At 40.4% G+C, this 24,114-nt stretch overlaps 1 protein-coding gene across 1 annotated transcript in view; it reads left to right on the forward strand.

The window, feature by feature from the left end:
• LOC121325027 (MAM domain-containing glycosylphosphatidylinositol anchor protein 2-like) overlaps positions 1–17,390 on the forward strand; it is a 166,748-nt gene extending 149,358 nt beyond the window's left edge. The window contains exons 11-17 of the mRNA XM_041267324.1: positions 451–628; positions 5,793–5,813; positions 7,100–7,255; positions 10,784–10,942; positions 14,916–15,046; positions 16,520–16,619; positions 17,121–17,390. Of these exons, the coding sequence (XP_041123258.1) occupies positions 451–628; positions 5,793–5,813; positions 7,100–7,255; positions 10,784–10,942; positions 14,916–15,046; positions 16,520–16,619; positions 17,121–17,215 (840 nt within the window). The 3' untranslated portion in view covers positions 17,216–17,390. The remainder of the gene's footprint in view (positions 1–450; positions 629–5,792; positions 5,814–7,099; positions 7,256–10,783; positions 10,943–14,915; positions 15,047–16,519; positions 16,620–17,120) is intronic.
• Positions 17,391–24,114: the final 6,724 nt, after the last annotated feature.

The following is a 24,114-nucleotide window of genomic DNA, read 5'->3' on the forward strand; positions in this document are numbered from 1 at the left end:
TGCAGACTTTAATGATTGATGTGGAGAGTAATAAGCGAGTGCCTCGCACACACAACCGACTTCCCTGTGGCAGACAAATAACCCACTGTTATTTAAAATACACAAATATAAATATATAAACTCATACCTCACTCAGGTTTTGATTGCATTGTTTTCAGTGTTTGTTTTCTTTCTCATTGTTTATCACTGTGGTAGTAAATATGTTAAACATAAAAGCCTGTACACTGTACTTCCAAGATTTTGTTTTATGATTTTGTATTATGATTTTGTGATTAAGTGTATTTTTATGCTGCATAATAATGAGGTTGAATTGTATTGTATTGTATTGTATTGTATTATATTGAATTGTATTGCATTGTGTTGTAAAAGATGGCAGACTGTGCCAGTGCCGTCTCTCTCAGATTGCTCGTACAGTAAGGATTTATTTTAAAAGGTTTTCCTTGTTCCTAGGCTGGTCAGCAGCGCTGGTGGGAGCAGGAGATCCCAGTGAATGGGATGATCCAGAAGGGGGAGCTGATCACCTACAACCTGTCTGAACTGATCAAGCCAGAGGCGTACGAGGTGCGCCTGACCCCCATCACCAAATTTGGAGAGGGGGACTCCACAATCCGAATGATCAAATACAGCGGTCAGTACCATGGGGGGCGGCTCTTACACCAAGCTCTTAAAACAGGGGGGGCAGCGCTACAACCAAATGTGACAGGCATCAAAAAGCATCAAAAGCAATTTAAGTTACAGGAAATTAAGTTGCACTTTTAAATAATGGCAACAAATGAATTTGTTAATAATTTGTGGCCATTTAAAAAAAAAAATCTTCAGGACTAGAAAAATCATTTCAACACCAGTTATAAGCACTGAGGATGGAAACCTCTCCATTCAGGATAAAGCTTCTTTTTGTTTTTTACCTTGATGTTCTTAGAAAATATCCCTAAAATCTTTCAGTGGCATTACATCTAGCTAGTCAGTCAGAGTGCTGGAAAAACCAGAGACATGGTGGAATGCTGGGTAACACTTAATGTCTCGAATTGCTGTGTATTTGCAAAGTAGCTGCTTGGTGAATTCATGTGCACTGACACATCACTGCAATGTTATTATGAGGAGTTACAATGTACTTAACATAGAAATCTTTTTGGCTAATATATGTAAGAACACAATTCTATCAGAAAGGGTTAAGGTTATGGTTAGGGTTAGAGTTGGAGGAGGCTGTATTCAGAGTTGTAATGCAGGGCTAAGAAGTAATAGTTGTCACAAGGGTTAACCCAGAAAGCAAGCATTACTAAATGTGAAAAAAAAGCACTGGAGGATTCAATATAGACAATAAAACCCCTCCTTGGCACACACCTGTCTTTTCATTCCTCGATGATCTCCAACTCATCAGTTACCTTATGAAAACTACCTAATGACTGATCATTTTATTGTGTTACTAACAGACAAGGCTAGTGGAACATTATTCAGTTTGTAACCTGGATTGTTTCTAACAGACATAGACATTGTTGCCTATTGAACATTTATTAAAATGATCATTGGGAAACAAAAATACCATGTATGATGTGTAAAGATTTCTAACTGCCATTGCTATCACTGTGTTTATTCAGATGGGTTCTTTTACAGCTTCATTATTATAATTAGGCCGAAGGAAGGTTTGCTTTAATAGCAATTTGTTGTCAAATCACTATACTGTGCTCAAGTTTAAGATGCAGGCCATTTTTGAGAAGAAGAAATTGGTTTAAAAAGTGCATCTTAAATTTGAAGGAATCCGGTGTATATATACCCAAACCACTACCCCATTCTATTAGTCCGTTATTTATCATTCCCACTAATTAGATTTGACCAGACTGATGGATAGTGGGATTCGGTTAGGGGAATATTAGATTTTATTTTGATTAAATATGTGTAGCTCTGCTGGAATCACAGCAATTATGAAACTAAATTAAATGTCTCTCTGTCACGGTATGCTACAGGAGCTGAAATGAGAAATTGTACAGAGCTATCCAACATTTGAGCATGTGTCAACCTTAAGCACAGTCCTCCGCCACGCTGTAATTGCAAGGTTGAATCCATCAGTATGTCAGGCTTCTTTCACTTCAGTGACAAGAAGGGATGACCTCCAGCAAACTAGACTGTAAAGAGGATACCTGCTCAATCAGCACTCGGCTCATACTGTTTGGTTTATTTAATATAACTACAGACAGATCTTTTTTCCTTCTTTTTCCGTTGGGGGGGCTGTAACATTATCTGACCCTTTAAAAGCAGCTGCAGTTTCTGTGTTAATGTATGGTGGCTGTAGTCCACCTTGTTTAGCAACAGTGCAAGAACTGAGATGATAGCTACAATGCCTGCGTTTCTAACGTGTCTTTACACTGACCTTTTAAGTATGCTTTGCAGCACACAGTATGCACAGTGTCTACAGACAATTTATTGGGAGTAATTGGGGAATAAAATAGCCCAGAGGTATTGTGAGGTGGAACTGGCCTGAGATCACAAGTCTCATTTTCATAGAGGCCTCAGTGGTAAACTGGTTTGCAGGGTACAGGTGTAGGAGTGATCCGTTGTGCAATGAAGAAACAGACAGTGATAATCCAATCAGAAAGTGATGTAGTGTTGTAGTGTTGTAGTCCAGGTCTGGTGACCAAACAATACATCCCAGGCAATTCACAGCAATGTGTATTGCACTGTTGTAAATACAGGGTTTGCAGTCCCAAATAATAAAACACATTCAAAGCACACACACACATCCAAACGCGGTCCCCAGTCCTGGGTGAGTGCTCCAGTGCTCGTGGTGTAAATGCAGTTTATCTTGATACAGGTGCAGTGCTGTTCCGGGTTAGCGCTGGCCTCTGGAGACAGCTCCGGAACGTGTTAGCTGTCTACTAATAATAACAAACAGCAACAATTAGTGACAAACAAACAAAACACTCACAGGACGATAAACACAACACTGGTCCTTCCGGGTCGTTTCTTAACCATAAACAAAGGAACAGATTGCGTCGCTTCATCCCCTATTTGTACCGTCATGCATGACCCCTTGGTAAACGATTGAAGCTGCTCCTCCAATCCACAGCTGCCACATCGTTTCCCTTCCGGGTCGATGAGCTAGTGCACCGAAGCCCCATCCCCTTTATGGATAACCGACTTCCTTTTAACCCTGGGAATGAATTGCCAGGCCAACCAGTCCAGGGTACTCTGTTCCCGTTACTTAGCGCCCTCACAGGTCAGGAGGGAGATTTACCACCAAGAATAATTCTATTTCTGTCACAGCCTTTTAAACAAACGGAAAACACAAAAGGGCTTTTGATCACGGCAGACCCGTTTGGGAACCAAGCATGTGATCCAGAAAAGCAGGATTTCAATTGCACATGCGGCTGCTGAGTTCCTGGCACATTCCCTCTAAATTGCTGTAGTTGTAAACATATAAATAATGAGAGCAGCGAATGCATTTTAATTACAGTTTGTGCTAATGCTATGTGCTTTACCAGATACCAAACAGCTGCTCGTATTGCAGCTTCAGCAGGGGTTTTTATTTTTTTGGTTTCATGAACAGTGGTGTGGAGTAGAAGCTGCCCTGAGTATAATACATGAGTGAATGCCAAATAACTCTTCTTGTTTCTTATTTACCTTTGTTAATGATTTTATTACTTTCTATAGTCCATCGTTTATATTACACCTTGATTCTAACTTTCATTCGTGTTTTGAAAATGCAGCTCACATAGAGTAATGTAATTCAATTTAATAGAAATATTAAATATAGAAATATATTTGGTTGTAGGTGTAGTGCTTCAAAAATGTGATTTCCACAGTAGCTAAGTGAAGAGAACTGCAGAGCAAACACAATAAATAAATAATCACTTCCATGATGATTATCAAATAATGGTACCCCATTCGGTGTGGTTTTGTGTTTGGGCACACCTTTGCTAAATGCTTATATTTTTCCCCCTTTCTATTGGCCATGTCTAAAAGAATAAAAGGGCCATGTGGTAGTTGACACCTGCCACCTTTTTAATGTAAATTGTGGTTCTGAAAATGTCACTTTTCAACACAAGCTTTCTGATCTCCAAAAACTTTAATACAGTATATCAGTTTAAGATGACTACATGTACTGGACCAAATAATGCAAAAGATTAACAAAGCACCAAAATCAACTTCGAAAAGAAGAGGCGATGTGTTCTCATCCTGTCTGTCATTAAACTGCATTGACCTCTAATGAATAAACACGATTCCATTCCTTTTAAACAGGCAGATCTATCTATGCCAAAAATCTTCCACTTCCTATGCAGAGATATTTGCACAATTGTTTTATCAGAGGCATATTAATGCAGCAGTTACATGTGAATTAAATCACTTTTCTTTAAATTGCTCATCACATTAGGCAGCGGTACCTGCTGTGCTTCTCTGTGTAAACATGAGCACTTACATTAAGAGACTTAAGTGAAGAGCCATTCGGAAGTCATTAAATGAGTGATTTATTAGATTACGCTGTCAGATTTTTTAGGATGCACTGAATACCTCTGGCACGTGTCCTTACCCTTCTGGAGCACCCCTGTGTCACTCAGTTGTGTCAGAATTAGCATCCAGCAAAAGAGGTCAGGAACTCACCCATCACCCACAAAACAAGAGTGTTCCATAATGCCAAACACAGGCTGTAAGGATTTCTGCATTGATTTTACCTGTGATTGAGTTCCAGTTCCCTTTGAAGTAGTTATCAGCCAGTCTGTTGTGAGTGCACTACCTCATAGCACTCTCAGATTACACTTCAAGACAAAGATGCCCTGTATTCCACCCTTTGTGCCATAATGTTGCTCCTGAGTCTCAAGTGTTTGAATGCAGTGCCATTGCCAGTCTCTACTTCCTTCTAATGGGTGTGATCGTTGAAAAGCACACACCAGTAACTTGAAAGGTAGTAAAAATAAAGTCTAGTTTATTGTAGTAATAGAATACAAACAGAGCAGCGAGCTCCGGTCTCAGTAGGATGGACTCCTGCGCACCAGACACTGGGTTGCGTCATCCTTTATACATAAGTGAGTTTCATCCCTCAAGCACAAGACATGCGCAGCATTTGAAGTACAAACAATGTCCGTATATGGTTGTGAAGTAGGTTAATTAATTGCTACATGTGTAGCACTCAGAAATATGTTATTATTAAGCAGATAATGTACTGTGAGAATGGAAGGCAGGACGGCATGACTGCAGTTGTTTTTGTCCTTGCATGATACGTTTTAGCTGGTGTTGTGGTTCTGTGAAATGGAGTTCTGTCTCTGCTTATCTCGTGCCCCTGACAGTAAGCTCAGAACAGACACTGTCAAAAGTGCACTCACTCCCGACACACAAGAAGAAGAGAAGACAGAAACTTATACAGACATCCTCCACTCTTATAGGTTTTTCTATAAACCCTTCACTGTGCAGTTTACAATTATTATAAAATAATCTTACATCATCGTAACCATGAGATGGTTCACGGGGCAGGAGCACAGGGCTCCTCCGCATCCTATCTTTCAATCAGCTTGCTACTTAAACCCTAGTTCAAGGACTCCTCCCTGTTTTTATCCCTCCAGCCTCCTCTCTGGGGGTCAGGGGAAGCTTGTTACCCCAATGAGGCTGGCCCACACCCGCCTCACCCCCTCCAGGGTGGCTGTCAGCGAGACAGAGGGAGAGCCCCGGCTAAAGCTCCAGCCGAACTAAATACACAAATACCAACCCGTCTGACCCACCACAGTCATTGCTCCTGCCCAGTGAGTGCCTGTAGGAAATCCAATGCAGACTCTTCACAAACTAACCTTTTTCCTTTTATTTTACAGCTCCAATGAATCCCCACTTAAGTAAGTATCCATTGCATTCCTTTGTATTCTGTGCTTCTTATATCCTTTGCAAAATGTGGCTCTAGAGGATCGCAACTACCTTCTATAGCATTAAAGACAACACACAACATTGCCTATCTGTTTTGTTTTAAAATCATGAATTCTTCCAAATGCAAAAGCATGAGCTTCCATTGCACGTGATCAATGGTAAACAAAAGCGCTTGTGTGTTCCTCCTGTTCCTGGAGCTCATATCATTTTTACAGCCATGGTACACGCAGGTGATAAATGCTTTGCCTTTTGCCTGGGAATTAATGTCAAATCCCTATCTGTGACATGCCCAGCAGAAAAATATATATATCTTGCCTACAGGCAACAAATAGGTGTTTCTATCATCATGGTAACTGCAAATTACTACATCTTTCTACTGGAGATAGACGGAGCCTCTGAGATTCAGTTCCATCTGAGCTTGTTAAGGGATCTAATTGACTTACATGGCAGCAGTGCTGAACCCATTTAAACCCTTGAACTTGCTGAGCAACAACAAGAAAGGCTTTGAAAAAACAGAACTATCACCAGCCGGCTGGTATATCTTTACAACAAACAGAAAAAAAAAAATAGGGTTTGGATCTTCTGACAAAACAACAACTGATCCAAGCTAGAAACCACAGTTGACATTTGAATTTTTTTTTTTTCATGTCAATTTGAGTCAATGTTTGTGCAAATGAAAGACGTGTTGCTTTACAGCGGCTGTGAAATGTCCAATGAGATATTGAGAATGTGATCTGCAAGCGTGGTGTTAAGAGCTAGGCAGGGCTGGGGGCAATAGTATGAATATAATAACAATTAACATTATAATAATGAATTATATTAAAAATAAGCAGCAATTAACAATATAATAAATGGTGCTCCCTTTAGGCTGAGACTGAGCCACTTAGTTGGCACCTATGGACTGAATGCTGGCAGATTCCGTATGATTCTGCTTCCAGGTTTGGCAGACCACTAGCTAGTTAGTGTCTTAATTCACATTTACACCTAGAGGCAATTAGATTGTATCTAATATGCAGAAGAAATATCACCGCAATTGTAAGGTCTCACTTTTTGATTATAATAGCAGGAGGTTCTTGCTAACTTCTGTAGTAACTACTTACAGTGCTTAAAAGACTTTGATAACTCAGCGTGTACCTGCCCTGATGGGCTTCAATTCCCTTTAATACTATTAGCAGAGCCACAAAGAGTTTCCTTAAATACAATGTGACTTCACTGAGGTTATCCTTAGCATTTCTAAGAATCGCTATTTTGTTAACAGGGAACTTTCACTGTGGATTTGAAGAGGACCCCATCTGCATGTTCACGCAGGAAAAGTCAGATAATTTTGATTGGACTCGTCAAAGTGCTTCAACCAGAGACACAAAGTATACGCCTAACACAGGACCCACCACCGACAGAAGTGGGTCCAAACAGGGTGAGTACAGGGAGAGACTTGCCAAGTGTCTGTGCTGTCCCTGAAAGCTGAGGGAACACGAAGCTGGGCTTGGAACTTGGTTTCAGGCCACTGCATGGCACACCAGAGACTTGGGGTTTAATACAGCAAATTGGGCTTCATTACAGTAATTAAATATAAGGTAATGTTAAACAGGATCCAGCAGCCCTAGTGCCTGACATCAAATGATTCTGCTCAAGGGCATCTTTTGAACTGCGGACTGTTCTTCAAACATTCAGACGACTGACCTGCACATGCTCTCTGAAGTTTTTTTTTGTTTTTTTTGCTAAATAAATTGGAGTGGGAGCCAAGCTGTATGGTGGAGTAAAACTCAATCATTCCACAGGAGTAGGATATCATCTTGCATTATTTAGATACACTGCAGTGTAATTTAATACTGACACAAAGGTTTCTGCAGTTTGCAATTTCAACCGTCAAAAAGAAAACATCCCTGAAGGAGCTCTTCTAAATAATTGAAAAATTACATTCTGTTTCAGGGATTATGGCAAAAGCTCTCGTCAGAACACAGCCTCACCTAGACATCGTTTAACATGTCCTTGGTACTGCTTTAAAAACACAAAGGTTTCAATGCCTTGCCCAAGTTGTAGAGTCTGTGTTGTCTTCTCGTTGTATAATATAAACTGATGTTTTATATAATCTACATGTTAATCACACGTCATTTCTTACTTGTTTCTATAATCCTCTATGGTTGTTTCCACTTAGTTTATTATTCACCAGGCTTGCACAATTTTTGGTTCTCAGTCTCTAAAATCTGCACCTTCATGGAGAGGATTGAGATTTATACAGCACTGAGCTCACTTCTGAGCTGCAGAAGCATGCCCTGTAGCACCCAGGGCCCGGTTTATTAAGTTATTGATTTGTTTGCTCTGCAGTTAGGTTCCAGTGATATGAAGAAGAAATAAAAAGGAATAATCTTTTAACCAAGTGTAAAGTGCACAAAATTATTTTCTTAATCACTCAGTGGTCTCTCTAAAGGGAGGAGAGTTAGAATCTATTTCTATGACAATAGCTCACCAGATAAAGGGATGGCTATCTCCCTGAATCGCCTTGCTGGTTGTATTGTACTTCAGTTGAGTCGAGTGTCATTATTGCTCTTTTAGTGAACGATGCTGGACCTCAATCACGATGAATTCCACTCCGCTTTCGTTCTGTTCATGAATCTTCCTGACAGTTCTCCTCAGGAGATAGTGTTCATTGAAACTGACCCTGCAATAGCTCTGATTGACCATGCAAGGAAAAAAAGTTTCACTGTATTTATGAACTGCAGAATGACTGCTTCAGAAAAATTCCACGAACCAGTCCTCAGAATAGTCAAAAGCCCCTTCAGAATCAACTTCAGAATCACTCCAAGTCATTTTAAAGTTTAATGTTTTGCAATGAAACCACCCACTGTACCACAGAGAGCATATCTGAACACAGTGGACCCAGTTAGTAAAAATACATTCTGTATATCCAAAGAGCCTAGGGACCTGAGCTGGTGTGGGAAATGAAACCTCACTCTTTTACCATGAGGAGGACTCTGTGAGTTTGAAGCGCCGTTCCAAAGAGGCTGGATGGATGAGTTTGCCCAAAGGCAAAGGATCAGTGCGACAGCACATCCTCAGACCCTGACAGCACAAATCAGCAGGAACCAACTCTTAACAGCCTCGCAAATCAAAGGGCTTTGTGTAGAGCATGTAGTGTAGTAGCTGTCTTTGTGTAGAGCATGTAGTGTAGTGGCTGTCTTTGTCTAGAGCATGTAGTGTAGTAGCTGTCTTTGTCTAGAGCATGTAGTGTAGTAGCTGTCTTTGTGTAGAGCATGTAGTATAGTAGCTGTCTTTGTCTAGAGCATGTAGTGTAGTAGCTGTCTTTGTCTAGAGCATGTAGTGTAGTAGCTGTCTTTGTCTAGAGCATGTAGTGTAGTAGCTGTCTTTGTGTAGAGCATGTAGTGTAGTAGCTGTCTTTGTCTAGAGCATGTAGTGTAGTAGCTGTCTTTGTGTAGAGCATGTAGTGTAGTAGCTGTCTTTGTGTAGAGCATGTAGAGTAGTGGCTGTCTTTGGGTGGGTAGATTCAGGGAAAACAATGTCCGATCAGCAGCAGTGTAGTTAGACGGCTTCACTATCTTTGCTCTTTTCCTGTTCCACATTTGATATCACTTGTGTTGGCCTAGGAATGGTGGCTGTTACTCACATGTTTGTATTACTGTTTGAAAAAGGAGTGTCATGACCCAGTGAAAAACACTGTGCACCTGGAAGCACCTACTAACTGAAGTGCCCATGATAATAATCCCTTCACTTACACAGCAGCATTATTGGCGTTCATCTGCATCTTAATGATGACTTTCCAGCTTGAGTAGGGATTAGAATTCACAACACATAAACACACAAGGACAGAGCGCAGGCCCGCCACTGTGAAGAACCATTACACTGGTTCCAACGAAAGGGGTCCTGTTGTACTGGCAATCATCCTCAAAGTGTTCAAGCCTCTCGGCTTCCTGCAGATAAGAAGGAAAGATATCATTACCGGGGGCTGCTGCAATTTATCACTCTCCTACCTTTCCTGGCCGCAGCTTTATTAAACTCAGAGGAAAATGATGGGACTTCCATTTATTTATTCAAAAGTCACTGTTGCTGAGCTGGGTTTTTCTCTCACACATTGTGCGTTTGAGTATTGTTTAACCAATTTTTGCACACATTGATTACCAATCTGTTAAATATACTGTTAACCCCATGATGACAAGCAATATGTGTATGAAACAAAGCACTCAGAAATATACTATATTTATTGATCTTAATGCTCAGTTACCAACACTTACAAGCCACAGTTATAAGATGGTGCTAACCAATGCATAAAGTACTGTGGGTGCTGTTCTAGCCCTGAACCTTATTGAAAGTAAAGGCATGAAGGGGGTAATTATGACTGGAGATCAGCTAGACTAGTAAATCTACAGACATGTCAAGAGTGACATACAGGACACTGAACTGAGGGCCAAACATTGTGGGTTTTATCAAAACAGAAAAGACATTACCCTATACACTCTGTATATAAAATACGAGCAGCGATAATTGCAGCCTGGCCCATGCAAAAAAGTCAACCTTATCAGAAGCTGGTGCCGCATTTCCATCTTACTCTGCGGCCAACCTGAAAGCAATTTTAAATCAGTCCTGGAGGTCAAACTGGGACTCTGTCAGCCCCAGTTAGGATTGTGGACTGGTAGAAGCACATCTCTCCAACTCGCACTTACACAGGGAGCTGCCTAATGACTTTCCGCTGTGAAGAGTGATCGTTTTAAAACCCTGCAGAAACAGAAATCTCATGTAGGCAGAATAGAGGGCTGTTAATTATCATTAAATATTGAAGATAGGTGAATTCATTTATAAATGAAAATAGACTGGAAAAAAAGAGGATACTTGTCATTAATCCTCGATAGCTTGCTGTGCCATAGTCACAGAAGCGCACTCATCTCATGCCCATTACATTCACATGAACTTCGGTCCTGTTCTGTTGCAGGCTTCTACATGTACATAGAGACTTCCCGGCCCAGACTGGAGGGTGAAAAGGCACGACTGGTGTCCCCTACCTTCAACATCGCCCCCAAAAACCCCTACGGAGCCATTAACTCAGCCTACTGCTTCAGCTTCTACTACCACATGTACGGAAAGCACATAGGTATGTGGAAGGATGAAAGAACTTGAGGTGTGAATATGATGCTGTGGTTTGGCTGAATGTAACTGCATGTGTGTTGATTGATAATCAAATAAAATGGCTAGTCAGCTGAATTTCTGAATTTCAGGGGTGGTGTTAGAAACGACTGCTGTAATGTTGGTCACCTCAATATCTGCATCTAGCAGATCTTTGAGTTGGGAAATAAGAAGTGATAGAAATTACAGGTACTGCGTGAAGTAACGTATATATTTCCTAGAATATTTAGTGAGCCAAAACAATAATAGAGAGAATGATGGAGAAAACTAATTCTAGGATAATAAACAGACGTGAAAGGAAACATAAGGAAGGCGTGGAAGGCATATCCCTTTAAGGTTGTTCTGTAATTTTTTGGCCAGTGAATTTTTCTTATCCCCTCTGTGCTGTTCATTTATCTGCAGCCTTGTTCATTACTTTGGGGGCTGGCGTATTCCAAGTCTCACAGGAGGCTGCCCTGTGCATCTGACAGCTCATGGGGAATTGAAGATTGCTCTCTGCGAGGTGACATTTACGGGGTGCAGCCGAGACGTGAACATCAAAGCGTCCTGTGATTAACACTGCTGAGACAGCCCATGTGCAACTTTGGCACCATCAAAGGCAGTTTAGTTGGAGATGCTTTTTTCCTCTGGTCTTGAACTGAGAGGAAGATTCACTGCTCCTGCACTAGAGCTTGCTCTAATTGGCATGAGCGGTGGGCACATGACATGTAAGGAAGTACATCCTGCCAGCAGTGGCTAAACGCTGTTAAGAGCTGAATGACTCTATCCCCATCTGCACTGCTAGCTGCACTCGAGTGCTGGCAGGAGACCTAGACTGATACAGAGGTGTCATGCTAGCTCGGGTAGTTATCCTGCACAATAGATTTCACTGAACGAGAGGCCCTGCGCAAGCATCCACAAGCACACAGTCACACACACACAGCAGCTGTAAAGAGTCTCGCCCATTCAAGAAGTTTGTTAAAAAGGCCCTCAATACATTAAAAAAAAAAGAGTGCATGCACATTAGTTGAATATTTGTGTGCAATCCAGAGTTTATCAGGTTCTAGCTGATTGTACACTGGAGCGTTCATAGGATGGGAGGACTGCATGATATTAGTTTGAAGAAGGCCGGTGCAAAATCAATTCAGCTATCGTCTTCCTCATGTACAGTGTGACAGACACAAGGAGCCTAAAACTGACACCTTGCCATTGAGTGTTTCTGTTTGCACTGCAATCGAGTGAGCAGCTGCTTAAAACTGTTAATGTAGTAATTAAACATGCTGTTGCATTGTTACTACACAGTGATATATGTCTTTACATTGTAATTAAGAGTAGTTAAAAGACACGCAATGTAAACTTCAACCCAAAGAATGCACTTTTTTTTTTTTTTGCACCAAAAGATTGAAGGTTGAGTTTCATTGCTAGTCTGTGCAGACTCTGTTTCGTTTAATGTTTCCATGTAATGCTCTCTATAGTCTGAGGGCATTGCTTCTAGCTGGATATTGTTATTTATTGATTGATTTATATTTGACTGACATGACAGTCTTCAAATTTGAAGTTAGAATCTGGTGGATAATATATTCATAAAAAGTGCTAGTGGTATTGGTGCCAGTGCTAACTGGAGCTAGAGCATGGATGCATTCTGAAAACACAGCCGCCACTCCTTTAAGAGTAATTGCGTGGCTTATCACTCATAATACATAAATAACAGCTTATATAGCATGCGGTTGCCAATACATATAACAGACTAGATGTATTCTGTTGTGCTCTGGCTCTCCCTGATTGATACATACTGTCAGTTTATCCATGCCTAGTGAACTAGCAGAAGAACCAGAGAAATATTTTTGTCTTGATTATATCCCCTTCTGTCATGATTTTCTTTCTTGCATTTTGTAGAAATTTTAGAACAGTTTGTGTGAACTCTATGGAGTTGAAAAGTTGCCCTGCCAAAACTTTGCAAAAAAAACAGCATTAGGCATTATAAAATAGAAACATAGACAGGAAACTTAACACGATCCAATTACACACGCAGTGAATGCAGAGAAGATAGGCAATGTGCAGCAGTGTGTGCACAACACCCCATTGCTTGTGTAGTTTGGATATGTTGTGCTTATGAAATCAAACCACTGGAACTGAAAACCTTGGAAAATTGAAAAAATAGGCAAATGAGTGATTGTCTAATTTAATTGATGAAATAGCATGCAGTTATTTTAAAATAGTAAGAGTAAAGGAGCACATAGCCATGAAGGGTAACATGCATGAGATGCCTAATTAAAGCACAAAGGGGTCTAACATTTTCACACACGAGTGCCTAAACGTGCACAGCCAGCAGTATGAGCTTTCTGAAACTGCACAGTTCTGCTGGGCTTATGCAATGACGAGTGGCACAGGGAAGTTAAGCAAGAATCAGCGTGGCCAGTCACTCCTCCCTTGGACTCTATTTCCCTCAAGCAACCATCCATGCGCAAGATACAATTCTGGAACACAGGGCATGCATGCTACACATGTCCCTTAGACACTTGTGTACTGTGTGCTGTCTGATTGAGCCTGAGAATTGAAAACACACAGCACTCATGTAAGCTGCTGTGTGTGTGTGTGTGTGTGTGTGTGTGTGTGTGTGTGTGTGTGTGTGTGTGTGTGCATGAAGAACATGCTGTGTCATTGTAGAGGTGACTTCCTGCAGACGACGTGCTACCTGTCGGCTTGTGTTTGGTAGAGACAGACGATCTTAATAAACAGGTTTTTGTGATGTGTGTGATATCAATGACATCCTTGCAATAGGTCCACAACAAAACTATTTATATTCCTATTAATCTTGTGCTGTATTTATTGCTGTTTTGAATTCTGTTTTTCGTGAACACAGATGATTACCATTGACATTAAGACACTTTTCTGGTATAAAAAAATTCTTGTTTTACCCTTTAATTCTGGTTAAAAAAATAAAAAATAAATAATAGCAGCTGTCAAATTGAAATATTGGATTCCAGTGTTTAATGAATTAACTGTGCTTCAAAGCTGCTGCCGACAGGACTGTCTCCCACCCGCTCCTAGCTGAACTTGCAGACCGCACCCATTATGCACACTTACATAATAGTGCTGGACAGACAGCAGCGCCTGAGTGATCACATTGACCCTGTGGCCTATGTTACAAGCTTATTGTTGTAATTGTCTGCCTCTCAAAGCCACTTGATCCTGCCTGAATAGAAGCCCTCAATCTAACCCTGGTGCACAATCACCGCTCCCCAGACATTCTGTTCTGGGTCTTTGTAAAAACAGACGGGGTGCTTGGTTTAATCCATCTTGAAGCAATGGCTCGCTACTCCACACTTTCCTGTGCAAAAAAACAAAACAAAATAAAGATGAAGAAAACAAGTTTCCCATTCTGAGCCATTTAGAATCTCAGCCAGTGCCCAATAAGTTATCAGGGATAGACAGAGGCAAAGTATGATGAGGATACAGGAGTACTGGTTTTGAACTCGACAGAAAAGCATCGCTGAACAGAAATTTATACAGAGCAAAATGCAGAAACATCTGTCTTATTTCCCTGTAGTTGTGAGCTTTGCTTTTTTTTTTTCAAGGACTAATGGTCCCACAGTGACTGGATGTTTGGATAATTGGATTCCCACATTCCAAAGGGAACGATCCGCCAAGTTAGAATTCTTTTACAAATGTGTATTTGTTTGTCCAAAATATTTCTAATTAATTGAAACTAACCAACCCAAATATTATTTTGAAGGAAAGAAACATGTAGGTAAATAAAGAATGTGGTTGTTATTGTCTTAGATTTTTAACATGAGAGCTGGTTCAATGAAGGGGGAGTAATTCTAGCTGTGCCCTCTTTATCCTTGTCACTGTATAGTAGATCCCATGGGTGGAGATACAGTAGGATTGATGTCTTAAGAACAGAATATACAGAATATCACAACTAAGACTCTGGATTTCTGTTCTTTTTCTCCTTGAAGGTACTTTGAATGCATATCTACGTCTGAAAGGCCAGACAACAGTAGACAGCCCTGTGTGGTCGCTGAGTGGGAACCAAGGCGAGCACTGGAGACTGGCCACTGCGAATATCCACCCCAACACCTCCTTTCAGGCAAGTGCCAGTCTCCCTGCAGTGTCAGGAACAGAACAAACTGGACAGGAAGCTATGAGCAGCCTGTGCACTAATCTCTAACTATAACTGTCATCTGTAACTCTTAAACAACCCATGAGACTACATTTAGAAATAGAAAAAGAAAAAACGTGAGCAATTCAATGACAGACGTTACAGTACTAATCTTTTTCAGTGTCTACCAGCATTGAAAAGGGATTCTAGTGGAAACATTGGTCATTGAATTTCTTCAGTTTCTTTTAGTATCCCCTGTTAGGTTATTGATCAGACTTGCCTAGTAGAATTACACGGTGGTCCCACATTGTTACAAGCTCAGTATATTAGTAATGCACAGTTTTAGGTGTACCTGTACGTACTTTAGTATAACTTAGAAAAAATGTACTAGCCAGAACAGTTGTGAATAAAACTGTAATTAATGAAGATAATGCTGAGCCAGGATTTACAACCATAATTTACATTTTATGATAAACATGCTGAGCAAAGAGAATAGTTTTCCTTTTTTTCCCTTTGGAAAAAGTTTAATATCGCTGGAATAAAATCCAATGTGACTCACACATCCCAATCACCGTAACTATCTTAATAAAAGAGGACACGTGTACAAAGGGCTTTTGCCATTCAATCCATCCATGAAATGTTGGCTGTTCCATTCTGAGTCCTATAATTACAAGGGATTCAAACTTCAAGAAGCCGAAAAGAAGCCAGGAAAGATTAGGAAATTGTCTTTCTGTTCCAAGTCGTAAATTACTGAACAGTCACCAGTCACTAAGGTGACAGATAAAACAAATGGGGTTACAGGCACACTGCCCGCTCCAGGAATAGCTAATCTCATGTGACTCCCCTGATGGGAAACACATTTCTGTCCTGAGCGAGCTCCCAGTGGGATGTACGAGCAACAAGAGTGTGGCTAAAGAGCAGCGTTGGTACTGGAGAATCAAAGACCTTGTTATCAGAGACCAGGTGCATACTTTCTCAAAAAGACTTTCATGGTGCTTTCATAGTACAATACCCACACATTGTGAATTCCCCATATGGAGGCTGCATTGCTGAATCCACGTGGATCCTGTTGGAGTAAAAGGTTGGTAGAAAGCCAAGTTTAACACGTAGTGTTGTGTGATGCACTGCCGGTATGGATTCTGCCCTGTCCCCTGTATGAGGTGAGATGAGAAGGCAAATGAGCCTGGCTCTTTTGCATTGTGGTTAAGACACTCGCTTGGGTAACCAGGGTTGCTGGTTTGCGCCCAGTCTCCGGTCTGTTAACCAAGGATCAGGCTGGTATTGAACACTGCATTAGAAGAGTGCGCTGAAGAGAAGAATGACATTGCATCATCAGAAACTCAGCTGTTAAATTACAATGTGTTATCCTACATGTTGATACTCCTCCCCCCACCCAACACCTCTCTTCATTTTACACATCAATAAAGAAATGTGTCTGACCAATAATGTACATTCTTGCAGATAATCTTTGAAGGCATTCGAGGTCCTGGTATAGAAGGAGACATTGCCATAGACGATGTGTCTGTCATGGAAGGGGAGTGTATGAAAGCAGATGAGCCGAGTAAGTGATGCAGATCAATACAAAATTACACCCTGGGAGTCTGTGGGACAGGAGCTCAAGGACTCAGGATAGTTGAGATGATGAAAATCTTGTACTGAGTGCTGTCGGAGTCCCAGTTCAATCTGTGTTGATATAGGTCTGCTGCTGATGGAAACGAAAAAGGGAGCGATTTCAGATCGGTTTCCACGCAGTCCCGGTAGCTGATTTGTATTTTCCTTCTAATAAAAGAACCAGAGCTCCCATAGTGCCTGTAGTGTATCATGTCAATCATCCTCAAGGTTAAGCACATGTTAGCCATCCATAACTATAACATACAATCATTAACCCTGGAGCTAAAGCTTAGATGAAAAATCAAGCAGACGAGTGTTTCAGCAGATGCCTTCTACCTGTTGTGGCCAATATTTGTTGACAGCCTAGGTGTAAATCTCTCCTGCCGCTATGATTAAGTGAATGATAATCATGAATAATGGATTGATAGAACAATCTATATCTTTTCCTCAGACGTCGCTGGGATATCTGCCTGCTCTTCTGGTGGATCGCATATATGGCAGCTACCAGTCGCCCTGCTCCTGGCTTTGTATAGCCATCGAAGGTGACCTTTCACAGGCAGAGGCTACAGAAAGATTCATCAGGCACTGGCATGATGAAGGAGTCTTTGTACTTGGACCTTCATAATAAAATTACCAAAGATTCATCCGCTGAACTGCTGAGGGGAACAGAAAAGCACCTAGGGTACCTGAGGGAGCAAAAACAAACAAACAAACAAACAATCAAACAATCAAACAGAAAGGAAGAATAAAAACATTTTTAATAAAATATATGCATAAGATGCTCCCAAGGGCAGAATGGAGAGCTGTTTATGTGACATTTTGGTTGTTTCTGAAATAATGGCTGGGCAAATGTGAATTGTTTTTATATCAAGGAGAGAGACTGATAAAGATTGGAAATTCTAGTAAAGCACAAAGACATGGCTGTTTTGTTTCGTTTTGTTCCATCGTGTCAAACTCACTTGTTGCCAAGAAATGAAATGGATTGCTGATAAAAAAAAAACAGGGTACAGAAAGTGTTATCAATTACTCCCCTATGCCAAGGCATTGTCAAGAATGAATGCATTCCGCTCGCACATCTGTGGCTGTCGGAGCCTAGCCGACAATATCTAATACTCCAAGATTTTGTGTAGCATTCTGTTCCTTCTTTATTTGTACCCCCATGCAACCTACAATGACTCGCCACTGACAACCCCAAAAACCATTGCCTTTCACTGTCAGCATAGCTTCGCAAAAAAAAAAAAAAGAAAAAAGATAATGTCTTCTGCCACTCCTGCATGATTGGCAGTCCATTGTACCCCAAAACTGGGCACACATTATTTTACTGGTCTTATTGAAATTTGCTTGTGTGTTGTGGAACAGGGGGTGTCTGTTTTACATCATTAACACTTCCCTGCTACCAGTCCTACATCCACCACAGGAATGTGAGCCACCATCTGCCATGAACCAAGTGCCTTTAAATTTTAAATAAGCCTGAAAATAAAATAAAAGCATATATAAAGATAAATATTTGCACCACTACTGGTGGGGCTATTTTGTACAAAATCCACAGCCTACCTGTGCTGTATAAAGGTAGTAATAATAATAAAAAAAGATTAATGACCCAGAGCAGTCCCTCCATAGCTGAAGAACAAAATAAATGAAAATGCTACCTAAGTCCTCCTGGATGGGATATTTATTACAGTCTTCAAGGCAGCCATGGCCTTTGAGGATGCAAGCCTCTTTGAATTAAAAAAAGAAGGAAAAAAAAAAGTTGAGCACTGAGACTGTAAATTGGAAGCGGCGTTTTGAGCGAGCGTTACCTAGCATGAGCGAGCGTTACTGAGCATGAGCAGAATGACCGGTGCAAAGGTCTCTGGAGAGGCGAACGCAACAAAGCAGAGCAAAGCCTGTGATTGATGCCCTTATTTAGAGGAGTACTCTCCATTCCACATTGAGAAAAAAAAGGAAGGAAGGAAGGAAAATATGCCCTTAAAACCCAGTCTGGAACTGCAGTGCAATGGGAAAGCATTTCAGCAGCCAGACTGTTTGGCGCGAGGCGCGGTCCTGAGGCTGAGGATTGGGAAGGATGACTTGTGGGCTCCTTGCCTCTGCCCGTTTTTGTCAAAACTTTCTGAACAAAATGAAAACAAACAAAAAAAAAGTTTTATTACCTTAGCTGGAGTGTATATATCTTTTACACAAAATGAAGAAACTGTAAAGAATGACTTGGAGCTCCCTGAGACTATACAATACCTTGACCAGCTGGTTTTAGAAATGTGTTGTGAATCTCCCTTTTATTCTTGATTATGGTGACATTTAAAGACTTTTCTTTTTTTTTATTTGGCTTAAATTATCTGACCTTTTAACTTGATATAACAGACTTTCATTTCATTTTATTTCAGGAAGATGTACTTGCCCTTCTTGACTCCCTTGCATTTAAAACAGAAACAGAAAAACTGACATGCAAATAAATGGGTAAATCAGTAATTTAAAAATAAATTCTATAGGTAACCTTTGTGACTATTCATACAAAAAAAAGCACAAGATGTAATAATAATAAAAATCAAAATGCCAAGGCTTGATTTTTTTCTTTTTATTATTCTGTAGAAATACTTTGAAAAGAAAAAAAAACCTTGCAAATTAAAAAAAAAAGATTTTACATCTATGTTAAATAAAGCTGTTTTCAGGTAAAATGAGACGGATTGCATGTGTGCTTGCTGGTTTAAACGAGTCTCATTACAACAGGCATTTGCATAAGGAACACCCCCAGACAACATTTGATTGGTTGTGCTTACCCTTGATGTGTTCAGGATTGAGAAGCTCCTCTGTCATGATGTGTCAGGATTGAGACACTCCTCTGTCTTGATGTATTCAGGATTGAGAAGCTCCCCTGTCTTGATGTATTCAGGATGGAGAAGCTCCCCTGTCTTGATTTGTCATGATTGAGAAGTTCCCCTGTCTTGATGTGTCATGATTGAGAAGTTCCCCTGTCTTGATGTGTCAGGATTGAAAAGCTCCCCTGTATTGATGTGTTCAGGATTGAGAAGCTCCCCTGTCTTGATGTGTTCAGGATTGAGAAGCTCCTCTGTCTTGATGTGTCAGGATTGAGAAGCTCCTCTGTCTTGATGTGTCAGGATTGAGAAGCTCCCCTGTCTTGATGTGTTCAGGATTGAGAAGCTCCTCTGTCTTGATGTGTTCAGGATTGAGAAGCTCCCCTGTCTTGATGTGTTCAGGATTGAGAAGCTCCTCTGTCTTGATGTGTTCAGGATTGAGAAGCTCCCCTGTCTTGATGTGTTCAGGATTGAGAAGCTCCCCTGTCTTGATGTGTTCAGGATTGAGAAGCTCCCCTGTCTTGATGTGTTCAGGATTGAGAAGCTCCTCTGTCTTGATGTGTTCAGGATTGAGAAGCTCCCCTGTCTTGATGTGTTCAGGATTGTATTTACTTTGTAAATACATGTATGCTTACACTTTGTAAATACGTGTATACTTACACATAATTACAATGCTATTATGCATACTTGCAATGTACTTAATGGGTAATTTATTTTGCACAATATAACCCTAACCCTACCCCCCAACCATAATCCTTTTCTGATACAAGTGTGTACTTGCATATAATGTGCAAAAAGATTTACACATTAAGTACATTGCAACTATGCATAATAACATAATAATTATGTGTAGAGACAGCTTTAGTTTGTGGCACAAAATAATCAAGTCAACGCCAAGGTTATTATTTATTCATTTTCATTTATTCTACTAAAGATGGACCTTAGCTAGCAGTGTCACAGTGCTCGACCCGGCCCACACGCACACGAGTAATGATGAGTTGTTGTTGTTCCTCTGCCAGTCAGGAGGTGTCTCTTTGATATGTGGGATTTCTCTCCTACCTATTCTTATGACAGATTTTCCCAGTACCTGTAAACCACAACAGCTCTTGCAGAGGGTTCTGGTTCTGACCGGTCCTCCTGGGCACTGACACACTTTCTCTAATGGCAAAGCTGGAGGCTTTGTGAGGCTCACAATGGGCCTCTATGACAGCTTCTTCAACATCATTATCCAGGTCTAGAAAGCAGGAGATCTATGAGTAGGGTTTAGACTTCAACACATTGCGAAGGAATTACTGAAGTCTCAAGTCACACAGGGGCAAGTGAAGGGAATGAAACAGAGCAAGCTGTTTCTTCTGAAAGGAGTCCCGCCCATTAAAAGGATGTGTACATGTAGGTGTTTCTATACGTGCATTTTTTAATTAACATCTGCTTTGATGTGAGAGGCTGATCAGCCCACCACCTCCATTGTCTCTGCCTTGTTGATGGCTTTTTCTGGGGATGTGAAAGTGTGCATTTTAAAAACATGTCATTGTTGTCCTTGTTTTAAATGGACGTTTATCATATGCAGATTACAGCAATGACACATCTTCAAAACTTGCTCTGGATAAACAAATCTGAGAACCCATAAAGGACTGAGATCTCAAGAGAAACTTGGTGGAGGAATCCTTAAAAATGTTCCAACCTTACCTCAAACACCTGGGCCGGCACACACTCAAATATACCTCGTGATCTGAAAACACTCCCCTAATTGTGTCTTCAGGAAACAATCCATTCTGGGCTCTTGTGATTATCTTCAGTGCCAAGACGCATGAGTACGGTTGGGTTTTTTTCACATCTTATGGTCTGAAAAAGGTATTTCAAGATTAAACACGGTATTTATTCAAGCAGAAAAAAATAGCGTTTAAAATGGATAACTCTCTAGTTATTACACAACGAATGTCTAAGTGCTTACCTGAAAAACAGTAAATGCTAAACATTAGAATATTTTGTTTTTTATGTCCACCTTTTAAAGACATTGTATTTTCATAAAACAAAATAAAAATATAACTGAATGTAAAAATAATGACAGACATGTGAAATGTCTCCTTGGACTGGACAGAGCTATCTTTAGCAGAAACATTTTCAATCTTTGATGTAGCTGGAGTCTTTTTCATTGAAGACATTTTGAAGAAATCATGCAGCTCTATGGAGTGTGTTCAATCATTTACTGGAAGCAAACTAAACCGACTACCAGGTTCTTAAACGCTATATTTTGAGTAAACGAATTTGAGTAATTTTCCTTAATCTTGTAGTCAGAAATCCAATCCCTCCAGCTGAGAAAGGATCTCAGGTGAAAACAACCCTAAACATTTGCAATACAATTTCCCAAATAGCCTGTGAAGAAAATGCTGTACTTGATATAGCAGATCTAGGTTCAGAGGATTGGTATACTGGACAGGTGTGTGTTGAAATGAAATCATGGAGGAGTTCATTGCTTATTCATAGCCTAGGTGTCTTAGGGGTAGACATGGGACACCAGCAATGAAGTGAAATACAAACTCAGTGACTGATCAATATAACACCAGCAATTTGTAAGACGAGAACCAACTAAAGACTATAATTTATTATAATACAATTCTGTATTACCATAACTCTGCAGTCTACTTTCACCAGCTGTTAGTCTCCTAAATGCATCTTTTTTTCATTATCCTCTTAGGAACCGTATGCTATAGTAGTTTTTCTTCTGGGAGTTCCTCTTGCTTAGAACTTTTGTGTTAAATATAAAGTCCATCAGCAGAGTGAATCTACATGTAAAGCATCAGGAGATTTTGAACCGGGATTCATAAAGGAAGGAAGGGGGTGTTCCATGAAGTTCAACATGTTATGTAGGCCTTCTCTATCAGCATTTGTATTTCTGTTTGTCTGTTTCCACCATTCACAAATTCCAAACCATGGAAAGATGATGCTATGTGAACTGTATTGTGTATGTCAACCATTGCAAAGTTGGAAACAAAAAAATATACCTTTTAATGGCTGTGTATGCCAGTGCCAAGAGATTTGGATTCTGGGATAAACTGCAAAAAATAAAAAAAAATAAAAGAAACCTTAGTTTTTAAATAAAAACCTTTTTGGGAAATGAACGATAATGTGAGTGTTTATTATTTGATGTCAAGACTGATGGAACAGCTGCCAAGTTATTACTGCAGAAGATTCAGTGCAGTAGTTGTGTTCACCTTGTACAGACAGACAGGCAGGATCAGTGCATATAGCAGTCCACATTTTGAATGAGAAAATTAAACAAAACCCTCCTTTAAAGGATCAGAATCCACCTACTGGACACCATTACCTTGTCTTGGACACTGTATATCTGTCATCTATTATATATCCAAAATGGGACACTACAGAATGGTTAGCTCTTGGATTAACCAAGATTCAACATGGTTTGCTTGAGTGAAGGACTACAAACAGGACGATGTCTCTCATTGCTGCACACTCTGTAGTTACAGGACTCTTCACCAGTCTAGACATTACAAGAGATGCAAACTAGCTCAACATGCATGACAGTTTTCAACACATTCACACTTGAGTTGGATTGGTCTCTGTTGCTTCAATCTCAATAAACAAAATCCAGCATAGACTTGGGATGCAGAAACAAGGTTGTGCTAACCTCAGAATTCAGTCTATTACAGATATATCATCAATAATGACAAACTGTCAGATACCGTCAGGGTTTGGGAATGCATGTTGAGAGTGTTTAACACAATATGTGTCCATTAACAGTGCCTTTGCTTTGGGTGGGTATGAACTACATGCTTTGACTGGGTCACGAACCCATTACTTTCTGAATTATAGTCCATAGCTGCTGTACTCTGCAGGTATCACTAAACCAGCAGCAGCCCCCCTGTGGGAACTCTGTACATTTCTGTGGAAGCAAGTTTTTAATGTGTGTTTAAATCAATAATCTGTTAACAGGGGGAAGCTGATTCCTCTCCCGACTGAGCTTTAAAAAAATAAGTTTAAATTTATTATATATTATAAATGTAAGACTCGTTAACTTACTCATAATAGCAGAGCAATAGCATCGGGTTCTTGTCACTGTGGTATTAAGAATTCAAAAGTGAATTGCAAAAATTAGATGCCAGTCAGATGCAGCAGGTGTGAAGTAAGTAGATAGTGCAGTTCAATAAGAAGAGTAGAACACCCAGAAGCCAGGAAGGGATACACTTGAATCCCAGGCAGTCACTGACTCACCCTGAGACCTTACGAGCATTGGGTGCCCCATATACTTTTACAAATGACCGTTTTGAAACTATGAATGATGGGTTAGGGTGTCCTATAGTTCAACACTGCAGCCCTCCAAGGAGGGCTTGGGAAAATGTGTTTGTAACATGCATGCATGCATCCGCAACAATGACCAGCTGTATACAATTAGATGATACAACTTAAATAGATTAAGAATTTACCATCCAACATTAAAGACACTTCCACTGGAGTGCCATTCTACCAGTGTCTCCTGCCATTCTATCTGCGTTGTTCTGCCATTGCTCCTTAGTACAGAACCATTGCATTGACACTGAAGACCATTTGAAAGATCACACTGTGATACCAGCTGACCGTCACCACTTCATTTTCATAGAGCTCAAAATATACATCAGC

This window comes from Polyodon spathula, chromosome 12 (genome assembly GCF_017654505.1).
Source record: "Polyodon spathula isolate WHYD16114869_AA chromosome 12, ASM1765450v1, whole genome shotgun sequence".
NCBI lineage: Eukaryota > Metazoa > Chordata > Actinopteri > Acipenseriformes > Polyodontidae > Polyodon > Polyodon spathula.